At 36.9% G+C, this 22,271-nt stretch overlaps 2 protein-coding genes across 4 annotated transcripts; one reads left to right on the top strand and one right to left on the bottom strand.

Moving 5' to 3' along the window:
* Positions 1 to 2,183: 2,183 nt before the first annotated feature.
* Positions 2,184 to 15,626, bottom strand: LOC577039 (F-actin-capping protein subunit alpha). Its single transcript, XM_031000215.1, has 8 exons — positions 15,387 to 15,626; positions 13,580 to 13,643; positions 12,642 to 12,693; positions 9,509 to 9,572; positions 8,493 to 8,696; positions 7,106 to 7,185; positions 6,552 to 6,708; positions 2,184 to 5,280 (listed from the first exon to the last, which is right to left on the bottom strand). Exons 1-8 carry the CDS (start codon positions 15,420 to 15,422, stop codon positions 5,074 to 5,076), a joined length of 864 nt encoding a protein of 287 aa, XP_030856075.1. The 5' UTR covers positions 15,423 to 15,626; the 3' UTR covers positions 2,184 to 5,073.
* Positions 15,627 to 15,702: 76 nt separating this feature from the next.
* LOC100893962 (peroxisome assembly protein 26) lies at positions 15,703 to 22,271 on the top strand. 3 transcript variants are annotated; one of them, XR_004066778.1, is made up of 7 exons: positions 15,717 to 16,118; positions 17,719 to 18,231; positions 19,002 to 19,136; positions 20,100 to 20,395; positions 20,989 to 21,135; positions 21,788 to 21,954; positions 22,021 to 22,271. XR_004066778.1 is itself a non-coding variant. In XM_031000214.1 (6 exons), the coding sequence occupies exons 2-6, from the start codon at positions 17,972 to 17,974 to the stop codon at positions 21,889 to 21,891; spliced, it is 942 nt and encodes a 313-aa protein (XP_030856074.1). In that variant the 5' UTR covers positions 15,703 to 15,808; positions 17,719 to 17,971; the 3' UTR covers positions 21,892 to 22,271. The 3 variants fall into 3 exon arrangements, 2 of the variants coding, with proteins under 2 accessions (XP_030856074.1, XP_030856073.1); XM_031000214.1 differs by having other exon boundaries at positions 15,703 to 15,808; positions 21,788 to 22,271; XM_031000213.1 differs by having other exon boundaries at positions 21,788 to 22,271.

The raw sequence follows: 22,271 nt of genomic DNA, 5'->3' as shown, positions 1-22,271 counted from the left end.
GTAGGTATAGCCTCAATGTCCATTTCTTTCAGTTACTTTGATTTAAATCCGGCTACCCCTCCCCCCCTCCTTTTTTAAAATTATAGTAATTTAAAAGAGACTATAAATTAGTTCATCATATAGATTTCTTTAAGTTGTAGCAACGTGTAATAAATAATTTTCTCTTAGATTTGGCTGGTTAGGGGGGAAAAGAGAAATATTTTCAAGCTGGTGCTTTTTACTTTAGGAGAGTCGGGAGAGAGAGAGAGAGAGAGAGAGAGAGAGGGAGAGAGAGAGAGAGAGAGAGAGAGAGAAAGATCTCCCCCTCTCTCTCTCTCCCTCTCTCTCTCTCCCTCCCCCCTCTCTCTCTCTCTCTCTCTCTCTCTCTCTCTCTCTCTCACCACTCTTTCCCCTCTTCTCTCCCTCAACGTTCCTTCCCTCTTCTCTTTATTTTCATGGCCCCTATTTTTCCTTTACTGTTCTTCCTTCCCTTTCTGTGTTTTACTTTTGCCTGGTATTCATTCATTCGTTTTCAAATCCACCTGTTCATAATGTTTTTTATGCAGTAAAATAATTTTGTATGATCTTGAATTATTGTTAAATAACGAAATGTAAATATGATGTTTTTAATCAAATATTTATAAATCATGCATGCAATTCAGCCTTTGGTGGCGATATGTCAATGAATACCTGACCTTACCTTACCTTCTTCAACAAACAGGGGTGGCGAATTCTTTTCATGACGCGGGGGGGGGGGGGGGACGAAATGCGAGATTTTCTACAATATTTTGCTGCATATTTTGAAGGATGTTATGCGCGGGAGCGTAGCAAGTGAGCAAGTCCCTCCCCCCCCCCCCCCTCCCCCTAAAAAAAATTGAGCCGGGATCGCCGCCCCTGTTATCAACCATTTATGTTACACACTTGTAAAGTACTTGTCACGTCAGCATGCAAGGATTTATATACGGTAAAAGGTTTTAAAGTAATAGGAAATAGAACAGGAAGAGGATCAAGGCAAACTTCATTGTGGTATCGTGTATGTATGTTCAGTGCATGCTATAATTATAGACCTATACGTAGTTGACTTCACAAAACACAAACTAGGATTGAAGATAGGAAGCAAGAACAGAATAGTCACGGTATAGCTAGAGCAAGAAACACCAAATATGGTGTTCCCGATGCCTACATTTTCTACAAAAGATTGTGTATTATGGGCGTAGCCGCGGGCCGATGGGGATAGGACTTCCTTCAACATTACAAATGGAGACAAATTTAATTATTTTGGGCACAAAATATTATACGGTTTTGTGGGCTTTAAAAATGAGTCGTCCAAAATGCGAAATGTCCAATATTTTGAAACTCTGATTTCAAGCTCACTCAGTTGCTAGACTCGAATCCCTAAAAGATCTGTCCCCCTCCCGGCAGCAGCAGGTGGAACGAGTGAGAGAGAGAGAGAGAGAGAGAGAGAGAGAGAGAGAGAGAGAGAGAGAGAGAGAGAGAGAGAGAGAGAGAGAGAGAGAGAGGGGGGGGGGGGGGGGAGAGAGGAGAGAGGGAGAGAGAGAGAGAGAGAGAAAGAGAGAAAGAGAAGGAGGTTGGTGGTGGGATAGTAGGAGACTTGATTAGTGGTGGAGCCTGCATTCTCTTACAAAATACCCACCGGGGGGGGGGGGGGGGGGGGGGAGACAAATTTTAGTTGAACAACCTACACAGTATCTGGCAAAGTTTAACCAGTTGGGGGGGGGGGGTGGGGGGGGTGGCGGGTGGCGGGTGGCGGGTGGCGGGATGTATCCCATTTCAGACCATGGAAAGGTGCCATCATAAATCTATAATCATTTCCAGGATTTTCTTTGCTCCTCATTCCCCATCCGACAGACAAGGGCAGGAAATCATACTTTACAATATACTGTAAAGATGCATTTACCAATAAAAATGAATATCTGTAATCAGACATTTTGAAACATTTTATGTGCTTATAAAGCACCTAAAAAACTTGTATTGAGGGAAATGTTTGCCTTACCGCTGATTGGACTGTCAACAAGATATATTAGTTTGTATCTCCCCCCCCCCCCCCCCCCCCTCTCCATCAAATAGTATGCCTCTAACATGCCTAAATGCTAAGGAAAGTCATTTTGATGTAGATGTCATTATCTACTATCAAAATATCAAACACACACAGAGGAGAATACACATTTATCAATGACAATATATTATGTGTGTGGTAGTCAAAGTCTTTAATTAGTTCTCATTGACAATCAATTCATATAAGCATTTTCAAACTACATGAAATAACAAAACTTGAATGTTATTAGCTCTTGGTTTCTTATTTAGGAGTCTACTAAATGGTTTTGTTAATTGATGTAGTGACAACTTTTTAACTCTGAAGAAGACTTGTAACAGATATAACATCAACCCTCATAATAATATTAATATAGAATTATAAAAAATGTCTGGATTTCCCTGTTCCTATGTTCCATTCAAGTTCATTTGTGTCTATAAACTCAGTGTAAATTATTTGGAAGCATTTATTTAAAAAAAACTCTCATTTTCCCTTCTCTTTCATACATGCTGAAATATATAAAAGCTGTTAACACATACATGTATTCATATCTGACAATTGAAGATTATAATCTTGCAGACAATCACCACACAATTATTTTTGGAAATCTACAGAAACGCAAGAACTACATTTACATACAACGCACCTTCCCTTCTCATCCATACATTAGCTGGTATATTGTGCACATTGCGATGAAGGAAAATAACTCAAAACTGGTATTTATAATGAAAACAATTCAAATACACATCCATGCAAAGTTGCTTGACGGATGTCTACAGGTGCAAGGTCTAATATTGGAAGTTGAACAAATATAGTTTCTGGGTACATATAATTTTTCAGTCTTAAACTGATGGTGAGGATCACTATACTGTAAAATATAAATTCAGTGCAAATGATATATTTAACTGAAGTAAATTATACGTCTATGTCTATCACATTGTAAAATAAATGTTTCTTCATTTGACTTGAATAAATCAAGAATATATTGCATTAGTATTTCACTCATTAACAGTACATCACAATAATGTGCCAGAAAGCAAGCACATGCAACATTATGTTCATTTATATGATATTCTTCTGCTAACAAAAGAGCACTGAAGTCCAACGTCCATCATGGATGTGTACCTGAACATACTATGGGCCAAGCAAATGATGGGCCAGGGGAATTCACATGTGCAGCAATGTAAACTATGGATGTAAATGTCAATGTTGGGGTAAAATGACAAAAAAGTTGCTTGTAATATTAACATACATGTACAGGTATTTGCACTATATCTCACTTCCTTAGACAGAGTGTATGTTTTTACATTTGTTCTTTGTTATGAATTTTGTGGGAAAAGCATTGTGGGAAAAATATGTAAAGAATCACTCCTTGCATTGTAAACTTTATTCTGTCCAAGTGAAAAAACAGAAAAAAAACTTAAGTAATCAGAGTTATTGAAACCTTGAAATCCATCTCAAATCTTTATACACCACAAGTCATGTACACCATCAGGAAATAATAATTGAAATGTTCCTGCGTCGTTGATAAAACTCAGTGCACAGGAGTGACAGACATACGTCACCACCAGCTTGAACAGTTAATAGTCATCTTTATGGATCACGTGCTTCTCGCTGCCACCTACTTAACAATTAAAACCTCCCTCAGCTATATACATTTACATACAAAATTGCAACACAAGATACCCCTTATAACTTCTCTTGGATGTTTATAGTCCTTACAATTAAATTCAATGTACAGAAAAGAAGACACATAAAGAGGGGAGGGGGAATATGTACGTTTTCATCATTAGAGTACAAAATAAACTTGTTTTAATACTTAGACAAAGCAATGAATTAGAGATACCTAGATGACATGATTTAAAGTGGAGGAGAAAGTGGTAATAAAGACTCTATATAAATTAACTCTCCATAACTAAAAGAACTAATATAAGGCTCCCTCATGTGCCTTTCTTTGATTAAATAAATGAAGACGAAGAAAACAAAGATCAAGCTAAGCTACATAAATTACTCACTTTGTAGAAACAATAAGTACTTCTAATTTCACTTCCCTTGTTGCCATAGGTATATGTTGGCTTCAAGAGATAGATAATCATCAAAACAACAAGCAAGGTGGAGCCAGCTGCAATGCTACCCGAGAGATCAAGTCAGATTTTGTTTAAATTGAGCTGAATTTTCAAGTCCAATATCTGCAAATCTTGCAAATCATCACATATATGGTCTAAAAAATCTTTTTGTTACAACCCAAGGTTAAGTCTAGGATAGATAATCTTAAATCCTGAAGCATGAATTGCATCTTTCATATTGAGATATTTCATAAGCTCTGCTTCAGATATCAAACTTTGTATTGATGCTCCAATATCACAATATAGAGGCTCAGTGAGAATTCAACCCTGGAACTGTAGCAATAGCTCACACTGGTCTCCAAATAGCCCATGGTTTGGATGATTTTCAAAAGAGCCCTAAAAAAACCCACATATCTAGAGTTGTGATGCTCTTTGTATACAGATTTTGAATGAACTCTCTCTCAGGTAGCATTACATGTCCAGACTACAGACGCACACCCAAATCAATCTTTCTAACACATCTCGGTGACACTATACAAAGTTTGATTTGTGTATGCGATTTGTTTTTTCTTCAGACAAACTTGTTTGTGAGAATTTTCTCCATGTACAAACATTTTCAAAAGCTGAAAACAAAGGAGATGATATTAACAGAGTCTAAAGACTTAGTTGGCCTATATGTTTACAGTCTTTACAGATTAAATATTCTATATTTTTCACACAAAGTGTAACTAAAGGCGTACAAAAAGAATGTTAAGAGGTTTGCGTCTTCCTTCAGACCACAACAAAAATATATCTGCCGACGAAATGCGGCAAGGACAAGATCCAATGGCGCACTCAACATATATATATTTAGATATACATTTAGATAAATGTTAACTGTTGCTGTAAAAAATATCCAAGGGAGGAAACAGATGTGTGGATTTGTGTTTCTTTTTAAAGCATGAAGTTGCCAAAATGGGGGCTACAAAGTTCTCATTACTGGGTCTGGTTGAGCTTCTTGCCGATATCATAGTGATTCCATTGCTTCCAGTTGAACTTGCTTCTGGTGATCGGCAGTTGCCTTCGGAGAGCCTTGAACGTCGTGTCCGACATTGAGATGTAGTCCTCCGATAGGTTGGACTGGTACACAAGCTCTGCATCGGCGATCGCTTTCACAAAAGCTGCTGCTGTGTTATCTGGCGTCTGCACAAAAAAAAAAAGGAATACAATGTGTCTACATTGAAAAAGTGTCGGGACCAAGCGGGAATCTATGTAATAATTTGCTAAATTTGCAAGAGACAATTTATCTGTGGTAGCAGTTGTCAATTATTGTAAGAAATACTGAATGCTCAGGATGATTAGATGAAGTATGTTTAATGAGCTTGTGTGGATAAGGCTAATTAATTTCGTTTTTGGTTTTTTATATCCATATATGACATGAGTACCTTAGAAAATTCTACTTCCACAAACTCAGAAACCCCTTTCATTACATATACAGTCAAGACAATACTACTTAACAATGGTGCCCTGGAGATTGCAGTCCTCTCCTGATGTCAGCATAAGGTGATAAGGTAATTTCAACCTCAAAATCTCTTTCCTGTCAAATGTTATCCACAGCAATTCATATCAATACTTCCTTGTGGTTTTTAATTGCCTTAAAGCCCCACTGCACTACTTGCTCCCTCTATACAGAAAACAATGCCTAAGTGGCGTCTGTTGATCCCCCATGATCCTCTTTTACTTATGTTATTTGAGAGCTGAGTTGATGAGATAACCACCTGTCAGTGACCAGCAGGGTGGTCTAATCCCTCCTGGCCAAACTAGTGCAGACAGGCTTTAATGTTCTACAATTGGCACTGGTATTTATGACCAACATCTCTATACCTCATGATTAACATTTCCTAAAAGCCTGCTTGCCAGACCTAGAAACTAGTAGGATTGATAAACTACATGTCAACCGAACACATTTCCATTTTCATTTTCCCATACTGCATTCACTGGGCAAACAAGGAGGTTTGACTTTGATGTGGTGTTTAAAGGTACTATGTCCCATTTTTTAAAAATACATAATAAATAACAAAGATAAGTGGTCAATATGGAGTACTGATTTAACTAAGAGAAATATGATGGGACCTACACGAAAGCAAGCTTGTAAAGCTGTAGGCCCCAGTGAAATAGTTTGTGGTAATAAATGGAGGACAGATGATATAGTGACCAGTCTACCGGTAAATGATTAATACAAAAAAAATATATAAATAAAATAAACATGCGGTGGTGCTATTTATATTGTCCCTTCCTATCTTACAGTATAGACAAAAGTACACGTACTTAAATTATCATACAATGAAAGACAATACTAATTTAGAACTGATAGGACATTCATGACATATTCATATTTCATGCAAAGTTCCAGCAAAGTTCTACAGAATTTGATGTTCGCTGCAAAAGGGACATAGTATTTTTAATCAACTTACTGTGATTTCAAGGGGTATCTTGATTTCCTTGTGGCTGACCAGTTGAACATTACCATCTTCATAGTAGTGTACTTGCACCTTGATGAGCCCACTTGCCTCTACTGACCCACCCGATGGGTCAACGGTCACTGACCACTGTGATCGCCAGCGACCATTCCTGAAACAAATAATAATAGATGATTATACATGGACGGTCGGTAGAGAACATTGGATTGATTGCTGACAGGGACATTACAAGTGCCAGATAATCAGGTCTATACCACAGTTGACAAAAACAAATGCAAGTTGATAAACTTTTCCCAGGACCTCAAAATATATGGGAACAGGTTGTGAATTGCACCCCCCCCCCCAAAAAAAAAAAAAAAAAAAAAAAAAAGCATTAATCCATGTGCCCCCTGTATTTTACTTCTTTTCTTCTAAAGGTCAAACTTTTTGGTGAAAAATATTTGAAGTCTGTTTTTTCCACCATGTAGGAATCATACATGTTCCTGAAATGTTCATTAACATAGAATCAATGGAAGACATATCAGTGCACATTTGATAGAGCATCTCACCAGTAGTTGTTTGGCTGGAACAAGTGATCCTCAATACATGCTACAAGGATGATCTTCTTGTCTTTAGTCCTTCCAAATACCTGAATAAGACAAAGAGAGAGAGAGAGAGAGAGAGAGAGAGAGAGAGAGAGAGAGAAGGCACATGAAAAGATGATGAAACATGTATCACCTTCTCCAACATCTCTAAACATGTGGAATTAATAATATGCATTTTAACCACACAGTAAGACTGGGACACCCCCCCCCCCACCCCCTCGTCTGGATCGTGCTACATTACTGATAAAGTGTGAAGTGTAAACCCATAATTATGAAGACTTTTATAACAAACTCTTTTAACAAGGTCATTCTTCCAGTCATCCTTGTCTGTATTCTATTCTTTTTGAGCCCTGAATGCTCCACCACCCCCCCCCCAATGTTCTCTTGGCATATGAATACCATACCAGAGCTCAAGATGAGCTTTAACAAAATAAAAATCACTTTACATAATTCTATTCAAAGAAAGTCATCATCACACCAAGTCACCAACGTACGCATGTGTGTGCATTTGTTCAGACTAACTAGTTCAGACTATAAATGTATTCAAGCTGTTTGGTTTCGGTTTCTGTACAAGATCAGTTTGCATGGGCTTGGAAGGTGTTCACACAACACATGCATCTGAAATACTATCATTTTAATATATACATATATATATATAATAGAATTGTATTATGCCACTACTATTTGATTATTAATCAAACTTACACTTAATATATACAGGTATGAATGCTATAAAAGCAAAGAGAAAACCATCAGAAAATGGCAAAAGTTCAACTAACAAATCTTTGCTGAGATAATTTTGTGATATACCTAGATGTGGTGTACTTTCTTACATTTTACCAATGCAACTAAAAGCATATAATATGGTAACAACTTCCTCCTTAGAAACTGTATTATACATTCATGCTAGCAAGAATATTCAAAATAAAGATTATAGATCCAAAAAAGAAATCCTACATGAATACTCTAAATAAAATTTATAGAAACAATAGTCCATATTTAATGTTTTATTATCCTAAAATACCAGGTGAACAAGACCCCCACATGTGTGCTGCTGTTGTTGTTGTTGTTGTTATGGTGGTGGTTGTGGTGGTTGATGATATACAGTCAAACCTGAATAGTAAGGGTCACCCAAGGGAAACAGGACATGTGGCCATTCTAGACAGGTTCTACAGCACCAAATTCTTCCAAGGGGAAAACAATATACATGTTCACTGTAGAAGGCCCAAAAAGACAAGTGGCCATAACAGAGAGGTGGCCATGATAGAGATCACTAAGACAAGTTTGTCTGTACAGGTCTGTCATTACATGTATCTGTTAGTGGAAGAGGACAAAAAAGGATGATACTTACTGAACTGTTTCCATGAGGGAAATGATCCTTGATGTACCCTCCTACAGCATTAGCCAAGGCTAACCTCCATGGTTCTGAGTTATTATCGATGCTGGCAGGCTGCACGTCACTCGCCTCTTTCCTCATGTGATCATACTTGAAGGACTGCTTGGAAGTGGGGTCGAAGAATTGTCCGTTGTGATCGTTGAATTGTGTGATTAAGGTCTAATGGAGAAAAAAAGTGAAATGAATTACCGGTTAGATGCTTGCATGTCTCTGAACAAACGAGTAAATAATTTCATTCACTTTAACTAAACAATAAACACTTCAACCAAGGACACTAACGAGGCATTGCAAGAAAGTTGCGATTGATTGCAAGTTGCAAAATTTGCAACCGATATTTGCAATTGATTGCAAACCCAACTTTCTTGCAACGCCCCACTAGTCTCCTACATTTTCTAGGATTTTGTTAGGATTAAAGTGTTAACAATTAAATTACCGGTAAGTTAACTAGATCTAATGAGTTGCGATCAATTGCAAATTTGCAATTAACTGCAACACTTACGCTTGATTTTGGGGATTTGCAATTGATAATGATTGCAACAAGTCTCACAATCAGTTGTCAAGCTTCATATTATAAGCTATGTGAAATGTCCATGTAGTACCTACTTTCATGAACATTGTAATATGATGTCAAACACATCATTCGTCAATTCTAATTCTGAAATTTATCATCTTGAAATTACGGTAAATGAAAATTGTTGTAGCAAGACATCCATTCTAGGTACATGTAGCTATACACATATATTTTTTCCAGGTGATTGGTAACTCTAACTTACTTGTTTGTCGAAATGGTCCACTGTAGAAAAACTACTTTGATTATATATCCTATGATAATACACTTTAGAAAAGGAAGTGTTACCCAAACGAAAAATATTTTGTTATTATTGTGCAGTAATTCTATGATTATTGTTATCATGATGTAAGTACGAATTATTTGATCAATGAAAGTCTTAAAAGATTTAAAAAAACGTTACTTGTTTGTCTGCTCCATCAATAGTGGCGGGTGTGAATTGGTCCTTGTTGTATTTGGCAAATGCTCTGTGAAAGAAACCGGGTATAGAAGTAATTATGGAGTGGTTTAATGAGGTTTCGATATGCTCAAGGGCTCAACCAAGTGAAGCAGCCCAAATTCCCGTTCCAGACATAATTCAATTGGAAGAGCTCAAAGGAATAGCCAATCTGCATTCTATAAGTTCTAGTATATGTTGATGGAAATACATGTATGAAATATTAGGAAGGATGCACTTGGCCACTTGCATATCATGTAAATCGATAGCAAGTAAATTGTTATTGACATTATATCATCTTTTACTAATAACTTGTGAGTGCTCTAATAATCATTTGACACAGAAAACATCACATTTGGCATAAAAAGGTCTGATAATTTCAGACACTCAAATACAGAGAGTTTAAAAACAAATATTTACTACACATGTATAATGTACATGTATCAAATTCATCAAAGTATAGAAAAAGATATTACAATATTGTTTACCTAAATGAATATTACTAATCTATTTATGAAAATTAATATAAAACATAGATATATACCATCTGTCAATACTAAATGGTTATAATCTCCCATAAACAGTACTTTTAGACAAATGTTTCATACATGTATTTTACAAGTGAAATAGTACGTCTAACCTGTGGGATACACCACTACACTTAAAATCCTTGAAGAGGTTCATCTGATTGCTAGGAATTCCATAGATTGAATTTTCATAGTTTCACTATCAAAAAGAAACTATGAAAACTTAATCAATGGCATTACTGCACTGTTCTCTATGGGTACTTCTGATGCATTTGATTTGATCAGCCAGTCCACTTACTCTACAGTCAGTGTTCATTATATTGCAAAGTGTGAAAGCAATTAAGAAACATTTATAAGCAACCGTGGAACACAAAGAGTAGACGGGAATGCACATCATGGTCATTTATGGAGCCTGGTAAAAAGCAACTGCAGTATTCATCATCATTTGACAGATGCCATGCTTTCACTTGACTCAAGTCATTAGCTGAGAAATAGCTTTACAATCTGCATTCATGTCCAACATCTTTAAATACATACCATTACAACTCCTAAATAAGATTCAAGAGACCATCAAACAAAATGAAAGCAATTCTACATTTGCAATCATCTTCATCCAATTATAAACTCCATAAAAACATTTAATGAATGTCATTAACAAACTGCAAGTACAGAATATTGCTGTAACTGCTTTCCCATTACATACTGTACATGCACATGTACAATGTACGTTGAATTTATCTTCCTTGAGGATTAATTGCCACAAGTAAATGTATAGTTATTAATTAAGCAACATGAAAGTTACATGAATGTACACATATCTATTTTGAGTCATCACAGATTGCTTGTAAAATACCAGAAATGTGGTTCCTCCAGTTACATAATAAAATTGGACTTGATGTTTTGAGGTTGATGTTTCAGTCCCGTTTATTCTGACTACACATCATCTTTTCAATGATTGCTTAGACTGATTTATACAGATGAACATGAAACATTTATGTAAACAATGAACTTCTACACAATTCCACCCCTCTTCCTGAACTTAATAATTATGATATTTATCAGAGAAGGCCTGTACATCAAAATGGCCACTAGTATTACCCTTTTTATTTGACCATTGGCACTCTCAAATATAATTGGAAAAAAATGTACTGTGGATATATTTTCTTTAACTCACTCTTAAAAATATCAAATTCTTGCAGTCACTATGAACATGACTGACAAAGAAAGCGGACAAAATATACAGTTCCTCAGGTAGACAAAGGAACATCCCTTTACTGCTATTATGTAAAAATGTGTAGAACTGGTGTCACATGCATATTCACCTTTTTACATAATAGCAGTGAAGGGATGTTCCTTTGTCTACCTGAGGAACTGTATATTTTGTCCGCTTTCTTTGTCCATGATGTTCATAGTGAGTACACTTGAAATCAATGTCAATTAAATCAACATGCTTGTTTCACCTTCCACATTTACATATGTACAATACAGTTGTTGAACTTGTAATTTTATTAATTTTTAATCACAAAAAAAGAAATAATAATATAAAGAGAAAGAGAGAGAGACTGTCTTATAATAGCTAGTACATGTAGACTATGGCAAACCACTTAGCTGCTAACATAACAACATCTAAGCATTTAATATTCTGCAACCCTACATATACTGTATTTGCCGGCGATAAGGCCGCAGCACCACATAGGCCGCACCCCCGATTTTGACATTTAATTTTAAAAAAATATTTAAAAAATATTTTAAAAACTTTTGTCAAAGGCGGGATTCAAACTCTTGCGTACAAATGTAGATTGGGACCCGAAACCACCGCCGCCTTAGACCGCTCGCTCGGCTATCCCGACTCTAATGTTTTCTTCTGCAGCTTTCTTTTATGTATTGCTTCTCTTGTGTATTGCGCCATAACTTTGCTCACACCAGCTGAGAAGATTGAGATTGCGACATAGCTTTGGCAAAAACTTAAATCTAGATCTACCAGTAGAGTTTGGTTGGTAAGTTATGAATTTTATTTACGAGATTGACATGTGTTATTCTAGACAGTTATTTTAGAAATGTCCATCACCTTTCATTGTTGTCCCAAATGTACAAATTTGTGCTGTCTTTCATTGTTTTGACTTGCAATTTTTAATTTTTTTTTACTCTTTTGCCGAAAAAAGGCCGCACCCTGACTTTTTGATATTTTTTTTTCAAAAAATACTGCGGCCTTTACGCCGGCAAATACGGTACACTTAATTTGCCTTGTATGAAGCAAATTCTAACTGTCTGAAATTAATAAATAAATAAAAAAATACACCTGAAATTCCTATCAAACATACATTTAGTTATTTACAACAAAAAGTTCATATGAACCTGGTGTAACATTTTACAATAACTACCATAATCAATATCTTAACAAAAATATAAAATTGTCTTCCCACTAATAAAGATCAAACAAACCAAAGAAATACTACTATTTCATTAGCTTAGGCATAATCATTTTTTACCAAAAATACATTCCAATACACAAATGAATACAAATATCTATTTCAAAATAATAATTATTAAAGAAGGAAGGAGAAAACACTTACTCTCCGGCTCCCTCTCTGAGAAGATCATCATTATTGACTAAAATTCGGACATCTGGAGAAGAAGAAAACAAGAACAACAATGGTACATTATGTACAAGTATTCGAGTATGCTTTTTGAGCAAAGTTTGATCTTATCTTACATAATGTATGTTGGCAGATCTTATCACTATTGGGCTGAATTGACATGTTACATACATGTATCATGATTTAAAACTTCTACCATGTAAAAAAAATAAGTGTATACATGTATAACAGAATATAAGTTATTTTTCATCCATTGGACATGAGAATAGTGGATACTGGATACAATGTACATACATGTATGCAGAGGTTAAAGCTATGGTTTAAAACTGTAAAAGGTTATTTATAAGCCTCTTTTCAGGATTTGTAATTTTTGTAATTTCCCATATTTACACAACATGAAGATAATTAAAATTAAAATTCATAAATCCTCTGAAGAAGTCTCCAAAACACTGCACAAGATAATCTCAAAGTGGGCGTAGCAGACTAAAGATGTCCCCTTTATTCCTGTATTATTGTTTTTTACTCTTTACAATCACTGAATTCTTAAACCAATATAAGTTTGTAACCACTCAACATATATGTAATGTATGAATATTTATTCCACAATATACATGTTCAAGAAAAATATAGTCCAATCTCATGTTCCAGCTTAAATCATCATCTTCACTTTCGGAAAGAAAATGTAGATCTCCATAATATCATCATGCAAAAGTAACATGCTTATTTTAAACATAATATGGGTCTACTTACCGGTACAAAGCATTATTTACAAAGTTTTCTTTGACTTTTGACATTAGCTTAGGATGGAACTGACTATCCCTAGATGTCTGACACCATACATGCATGTTGGTGCTTTAGAGTTTCATACCTGCCCCATACAAAAGAATGAAAGTACACATGCAACTACAACTCACCATTAAAAACTTCATTGAACTCTCCTGGAGGTGCATGGAGAATGAAGTCTGATGCAATTTTTGTCTGAAAATGAATGGAATGAGAGAATAATTGTGAGTGTGATATTTACAAAGTTTACACAGATATATAGTTTTCTCATCTTCAATGCAAGGACCAGATATTTTTAACGTCGTTGACTGTACTATGATTACAAACGGAATATAATTTGACCAATGAGTTAAAGGTAATACAAAGTTTTGGTATGGGATCATGAATTTGGTTCAAATGAACATATTGGAAGCATATGCGATCTTACAATATTTAGTGATCATTGTCGCGATTAAAATCGAGTCTAAAGTGATGAAATTGTAAAAAATTAACACTTTATGTTGTATAGCTCCCTCTAAAGGTCAAAATATTAATATAACTATAAACAATGTTCCTTGACTATAATCGACTGATTGGCTATTCTCATTTGGAAATTATATATCACAACTCCATATTCTGAGATTTTCATGGTCGCAGCTACCATTGTAAGGCCGTAGGCGCTATTTGAAATTTATCAAAATTTACCGGGAGCACCGGTAAATTTTTAGATTCAATTTTTCTCAAAAGCAGAAGTGTTTTAGGGGCCAAATTTTCTAGTGCTTATAATACATCCAGATAGGCATCCAAATATATCAAAATTGTAGAGAATCACTATCCAGCCAATTTTCAAAATTTCCCAAAACTGTATTACCTTTAAGAAACAAAAAGAAGTTAAAATGCACTGTATATATAAAGGGAAACTGGGTAAGTTCACTCTGATACATGCACACGTACCGGTATCTAGTTCGCTCAAATGTACTCAAGTATGGTGGTGTGACCATAGTTCGCACGCGACCTAAGTTCGCTAGTAAGGTCTCGATGTCTTTATGACTTTTTAAGTTACAGCGCGCACGCCGATTTGACATCGAAATTTTAGATCCCGATATCTCTGGAATCCTTTGATGATAAATTTTCGAGTCGAACCAATTTGTAGTAAAAAAAAACTTTGCCGTCCATTTGGTAATAATTGAAATATATAAATTTGTGTAGAATATGAGAAAACATAGATCAAATATCACATTTTATAACTTTTTAAAAATCTCCGCAAACTTCCGTCACCCCTTCATACATCTAGCCTTTTAAAAGGCTAGATCTCATTTGAGTAGCTGCTCACAAGAAAATTGCTTAGGCCCTATTCACTAAATACTTGATCTAGTCTCTAAAGACTCTAGATAATAATATCCACAAGTAGTCTACTAGATCTAGATGATAAGGCATTGTTTTTTGTCTATATTTTTTTTATATCATCTTAGCTGAACTTTGGGGAAATCACATTGCATGAATTAGGAATGCAATTTGTTGTGGAGGGTGAAGCCTAGACCTCTAGACCTACCCTATGCGGTATGCCAACGCCTACGAAATAAAATAAAAGAAACTAAACTGCACTTTAACAGTAAGTTGAACAGTCACAACTCACACTGTTAAAGCTGAGTGAGACCCTAACATTTTACATCTCATTTGTCAACCATCATAACCATACCCACATCGCTTCAAGTATTCATAAAAACAATGTCTTTGTTAATGTTATGTCTCGCAACAATAATCAGCTGCTGTTTAGTGTTACTGCAGTGTACGTGTTACAGGGTAATGCTGCCGATGGAAAAGCAGGAAGTGAATTTTTGTTATGAAATTCTCGGCTTTATATTTCCATTTATTCAGTAAAAGGAACACTTCCTACTTTATAACTACTTTCAAGTGTCTATCAGTTACTAAAGGGGTGATAAAAATCCAAAATCTCACCTTTTCAGCGTCTGAGATTGGCTCGAAGTCCGACATCTTGATGGCTAGCGCTGGGGAATCCAATGTAAACCCTCGTAAAATACACTAAGCCTACGCGCGATCAGCTAGTACGGCGATTCGCTGAGCTGGGATGGGGGAATCCTGGCGTAGGTTCCGCAAAAGATACGTAGGATACGTTCGTGTATACTGGTAGCATACACGCCTTTCTTGCGAATGGGATTGTGGGAAAGCGAAATGGGTTTGTCGCCCTCTGTAGATAAGTAATCACACAACCCGGAAGAAAATAACACACAAACACCCACGTACGTACGTACAGTCGAGTCGAGTCCAGCGCATGTAATTAAGCATGCAGTAATTTATGAGAAAAACATTTGTGGTTATGATGTGTGTGCGACATCTCACCGGACTGGTACGTGTAGAATGTAAGTTATGTCAGTCAGAATTTGGAACAAAATCAGATGAACCTGTCCGGGTCACTTTGCTTGAATGTGCGTGAAAGTTGCAATTATAAATCATTTACAACGTCACTTTGAAGTGAACATTTTATCAGCTTTTCAGTTTGCAGCGCTGAAGAGAGAGAAAGAGCAAGTTTTGACTTGGGGCTGAGAGTGAGCTGAGATGAGATGAGATCTGATCAGATCAGATCATCAGACACGATCGGCTTGGAAGTTAGAGCTCGGAGTCGGAGAACAGCAGCAAGGTCAATAACTCTGTGTCTACACATATTGTTGTGTAAGTTGAGTCAATTTGAGCATGTTGAGTCGAGTTAGACCTAAGTGCATTATATAATAGTGAATTTGTTTTTTGAATGTTTATGAAACTGAGTGGATGTGGGCATGATGATGAGTCAGAGACTGAGTCAGAGGTAGATTAGAGGACAATATTTCTTTAACCAGTTATTTATAACCGAGCCTGGCAAATAACAGGGAAAGAGAAATGAAAATGGAGTAGGGGGGGAGGGTCCGGGTTCTGTGTCTGGACACTTTTGACCGAAACAGATCGAGGCAAGTATAGACCGACGAAAATCAGTCTATTTCTACTTCCCTGAATCCCTAGAGCATCAAGATACAAAATCTGTTAAAAAAACTCCTCCAAGGCCAAGCAGAAAGATTTTTCCGTCTCAGATCGGGATGGTCAGAAGGATGGTCAACTTAAGATCTAACATACATGTCAGCAGCACTTAGAAAACATCCCGGCCCCCCCCACTCAGAGTTCGGAATGACCGCATGCGTGTTGCCAAAATGTCCGGTAAAGCCTAGGGGTATTTTTCGTGCGACAAAGTCCGGCCCGAGAATTGTAAAAAAAGGGGTGTATTTGACTTTCCACCCTGAGATTTCTTTAAAAAGGGGGTGTTTTTCTTTTTTTCTCTCATCTCTTTGGACTCCTGAGAAAATATTCCGAATTTAGGGGGTACATTGAGCATTTTTCCTGATTTAGGGGGGTCTCCAAGGCAGGAAAAGCCTGTGAAAAGCCAGCGAAAGGGGGGTTTGGAAATGTTGGCAGTCCTCAGATAGGGGGTGCTTTCAAAAAGAGGGTACGAGCATATGCGTACCCTAAATAACACTGAGTGGGGGGGCCGGGGAAAACATCTGAATGTCCGATGAATGTATTGTATGCACTCCTGCACTATATAAAGTTATCCTGTTGTTTGCAAGAATGATTTTCAAAATTATGAAAAGACAAGGTATCAAAACAACATGTTTGTTGGAAAAGTTTAAGTGCTACCTATCATTTCAAATATAAAAAGCTCTAGAGAAAGAAAACAAGAAATATCCAATGGATTTTGGTGTTTGTAATGAAATGGAAATACTGAGAATTTATTTTTCATAACCATTAAAGGTATACTATTATTAGACCAGTTTTAGATAAAGCCACCCTCTCAAAAAATTAAATGGAAGCTCTTATTACCAATCATGTGAAAGAATATGTTTTGACTATAAATACGTGATGATCCAAACTTTGCCCAGAAACCGCCTACCAATTGATATATTTGGTAAATTATTATATCTATTTGGTCCCGATAGATATCGTTCACGTGTCGCGTAGTATCATATACACTGTACATCTTTCTGTATACAGTGCTTGTAACTTTACCAAAACTGGGCCATATTTCTTATTATTTTGATGATTCCAAAACCTTGCAGTACACACCAATACATGCTAGATTATCAACCTTTTTGATCGATTCCACAACGGTCAACGTTTCTTTCACAATGCAATTGCATATATCTTTAACATTTTCTTAATTATTCATTATTATCCCTTGTATTTCGTTTATTTGTATACAATAATGTTTTTTTTATTATTTCACATTTTCTGTTTTTTAATGCAGGGCTCTGAATTTGGAAAAGCGTGTTGTGGATTCTACAAACCATGAGAACTAATGCTATGTAACAGATGAACAGTACTCATAATAACCGTAGGTTGGGTTAGTCCTAACATCTACCAGAAACCTATAATGCAATAATTCATAGATCATGTAAATTTACATGTGGGACTGTTACTATCAGCTGTGTTAAAAAATAGTGTGAAGTTATGAGACAGAGATATTTGCAGGCCAATACTTCATAGTTGTTGTTGCTGTGATGGACTTTGGGATGGCTCGTGAAGGTCATCAGGTCGACGGGGTCAAGATTCTTCAGGCTGCCAATGACCTGCTTCTCTTTCGTCGCCATGAGGAGGTACTGCGGGTGTGCAGGTTGGGAGTGGACAGGAATCAGGAAATAGTGTTTCCTCGTCTGGGAGACCATGAGCCAAAGAGAGAAGGAGATGGGACAGATGTTCAGAATGGACTCTCTGATAGAAATGAACAGAACCTGAAGAAAATGCACAAAGATGCCATGAGGTAAGAAATGCTCTGTTTTGTTTTGTGGTGGTGGTGTAGGGGTAAATCACCAGACTGGATTACATCGTGGCATTTGAGTCACGGTAGGAAGTAGGAAGTATTCTTTGAATTCTCACGATACCTTACCTTAGGGCAGCTAAGCTAAAGCAACAATAATATGATTACTCTGTAAGCACATTAGGTCTGTCGCCATCAGCCCGAGTTTGCCAAATAACCCGCTATTTTGTGATCCGGGAAATTAGCCCAAAGTTACAAATTGCGCCTTCATCAGCTCAAGCTCGAGAAATTAGCTCTAGAAACTTGCTAAGTATTTGCCCATAGTGCGAGTCTTTGGGCTGGTGAAGATGGACCATAAATAGTGGGGTATGTTGTAAACTAGGCCAAGATATCTTGGGGAGATTTCCTGAGCAAATAGCCTGCTATTTGCTTCTTCACCTGCCAAATAGCCCACTATTTCGTGATCTGGCTAATTTCCTGGATCAGAAATAGCAGGCTATTTGGCCAATTCGAACTGATGAAGACAGGCCTATTAATAAGCACCCATTTGGAATTGGATGGATATCTGTGCAATGTAAGCGTATTTATCCTTTTATGTAGTTTATTGTCTTATACAGTATATATTGTTCAGGGTTTGTTTTGGCTAATCGAGTTAAACTTTTATTTTAAAAAACGTTCGAAGGCCATGTGACAGACTGACAGTATCAGATTGTGTTTCATGATTGTGATTCTATACTCAACAAAGTTAACATGTTGTTTCTCAATTTGTTTAGGGAGTATCTAGAATCAATGTGCATACTTGCCATGCAAGCTTACGCAGAGCTGGATAGATGGGATCAAGCCCTGCCGTTTCTCTTATCTTGTTATGGAGACATCTCAAAGCTTCCTCCTAGGATAGTATTAATGTGGTAAGTTAACCCTTTGGAAACTGAGTTATTTCATTCCCATAGACATAACACAGGTCCTTTTTTTCACTGGGTGAATTGACAGACTTATTATTCTGATGGTCAAAGAAACAGGTAAACCATCCGAAACAGACCTTCTTTGAATTCCAAGATTCAGTTGATCATTTTTTGTCCTTTCAGAGCAGTAATATTTTGAGTGTTCTCCTGTGATTACTGAAATAATGATAATAATCTGGATTTATATAGCTCTTGATACAAAATACTATCTCTAAGCGCTTTACAAATATCATTACCCCAGTCATTCACGCACAATGTGCACTATCTCCACTCCCTGGGGAGTATTCCTACCACATGGTTACTGTGAGGGCATATGGCAATTACTAACACAAAGGCTTTTGTCATCCTACCAGGTCCTCATTTCTCTCCTGGGTATGAAGTGGCAAATGTAGATTGATGCATTGCCAAAGGACGTTAATGATTAATGCCGTGTCGGGATCATACCCACAACCTTGGAATTTTAAGTCACCTCTACTGAAATGAAAAATTTGCATGATCATAGATCCTATACATTTTCACTGTGATCTACCTTTTTTCCATGTTCACATTGTTAAGGATGTATTTGTTGTAAATCGTGATACAGAAATGCATTTACTACTAGATTTAGGAATGATAACATTCTTTTAATATGAGAACTATCTAGTCGAATAGTGCCCAGATGGGATACCTTGTTTGGCGTTCAACAATAATGGATAGAGCAACGTCGATCTGGTGCTGCTCAGTGGCTCACGATCAATCGGGCAAAAAGACTTTCCATTTTCGGTTTAACTTAAGGTAATAAAATTTGGAGTGGACTTTAAAAGATTATTATTATTATTATTATTATTATCCTGTATAAAGTGAAGTGGTTTTGGAAATATTTGAAATCATGCTGGTCTAATATCTTACACTATTCTCTCCCCTTTCCAGCATATTACTATTCAGCAAAGTCCGGAGCTTCACTGAAGCCGAGTCCTTCTCATCCCAGTGGCTCAAGGCTCAGAATGGCTGGTCCATCAACCAGTACTGCTCGGTCCTAGAGATGTACATCAAGAGAGTCTATATAACTCAGGGGCAATGGAAGGCTGCCAGGGAGTATGTGGAGACCAACACTGTCCTAAGCCCAGAGAGAAAGATGAGGTACTTGAAATACTTGGCAGAGCTGCAGCAGCAAAAAGAAAGCAGTTCAACGAATGGTTGTAAAAACGCCAAGCATTCATCACCTGGTATGTTTAAGAATATCAGCTTGTCTATTTTTACCATAGTCAGTATGAATTTGAGAAAGAAATGACAAAGTTATGTTTTCGTTTCTCTTCCATAATTGTACTTAAAGCCTCGGTCACAAATGCCATTACGAACGCCGTACGAACGATTTTCAGACAATGGAAAAACAGAGATTCGTACGAAATAATTGTTCTTACGAACCTTTGTGACCTCTATGCATGATGTGGTACTATTTAACATACACTTCTACCCACACATCATGGAAAACACTGTAGATATAATGCTTTTTGATCTTAGAGGAAAGATGGATTTTCCTTCTTTCGATAGCTCTCTTTTTATCTACCTAGGATGCTCATTCAGAGCATTCCACATGTAAATTGTTCTACACTTTCGTCCCTTTGTATGTATCAGTGACAGATTCAATGAAATGGCTCTTCTGACTACTTCTCGTTAATCTTCATAGTTTTATGACATATCATTATGGATTGGGGGCTTTATTTTTGACATAATAACATATTTGATAATTTTTCCTAATCACTAATGATTGACTGCCCAACAGACTGTATTCAAAATCTTTATTTCAATGCTATTTCAGGAAACATTTTGCTGAGCCTGTTTCAGAAGCTTCGCTCTTTCTTTGTTGCCCGCTTGAGTCCATCAGCATCCACTGGGTTACATCGGATTCAGAACCTTGCCATCATCAGTGTCTTCCTATACCTGCTATTATTTAGGTCAAATACAAGTAAGTAAGACCCAGCAGATCATTTTAAGACCCGCATTAATGTTGTTTACATGTTTATTTGGGGGGACTCGTATCAATCTTGAGTTTTGGAAGGAATATCATTTTAAGAGAAATTAAGGCTTTGAGATTATTGTACAGTACGTTAATTGTTTGGACCTGGGCCCCGTCAAATAAGCAGTTGCGATTATTCACAATTTTGTACATGTCAGATAGGAGACTGCAAACTTGCCATTGATTACTAGATTTGCGATTGATTTAGATCAATCTCAACTCTTTAAAAGACAGGGCCCAGTAGAATGTGAGAAAGAGGAAAAAAGGTTTGCTGAATATCTTAAAGACCTAAACGCACCAAAACATACTTTGCTGTATGGAATTACGTAGTACATATTTTTGCATTGATCAGCCGATTGATGCAATATCTGCAGTTTCCTTTGCCCATTGACTGGGTATTTTGGTATACATTTTCCATCAAAGTTGTGGAATTTACGAGATAGATATTCTTTCCCATGAAGACATGTAAGAAATGGTATAGAAATGGTATTATTATTATGAAAAAATATATATCCATTTAAAGATTGATGAAAAAGATATTTAGAGTACGAGTAGTTGTTGTGGACTATGTGTACTATCTTTACTTCTTTTGTTTCTTCAGGTATTCCCACCGGTGCTTCCCAAGCCAGTGTTGTGTGGCGGAGTTTACAAGGTGTATGGCGATCCCTCTTTGCTCCTTTCCATGTCATGGTCCAGGAAGCATAATGGAAGAAGCATTTCTAGAACTGTAATCATGTACCCGGAGCTACTGTGATGTCGCAGCTCTCGGTACCTGGTGTAACTGTGGTGTCGCAGCTCTCGGTACCTGCTGTAACTGTGGTGTCGCAGCTCTAGGTACCTGCTGTAACTGTGGTGTCGCAGCTCTTGGTACCTGCTGTAACTGTGGTGTCGCAGCTTTTGTTACCTGCTGTAACTGTGGTGTCGCAGCTCTTGGTACCTGCTGTAACTGTGGTGTCGCAGCTCTTGGTACCTGCTGTAACTGTGGTGTCGCAGCTCTCGGTACCTGCTGTAAAGTGACTCAACCTATGATCTACGCATGGTCCAGCCAGCCTGTTCCCTCTTAGATCTGTATATCAGAATATTTG

The sequence above is a fragment of the Strongylocentrotus purpuratus genome, unplaced genomic scaffold (assembly GCF_000002235.5).
Source record: "Strongylocentrotus purpuratus isolate Spur 01 unplaced genomic scaffold, Spur_5.0 spur5_scaffold_6, whole genome shotgun sequence".
NCBI lineage: Eukaryota > Metazoa > Echinodermata > Echinoidea > Camarodonta > Strongylocentrotidae > Strongylocentrotus > Strongylocentrotus purpuratus.
Note: the sequence above shows the minus strand (reverse complement) of the source record. Positions and strands in the feature narration are given on the sequence as shown.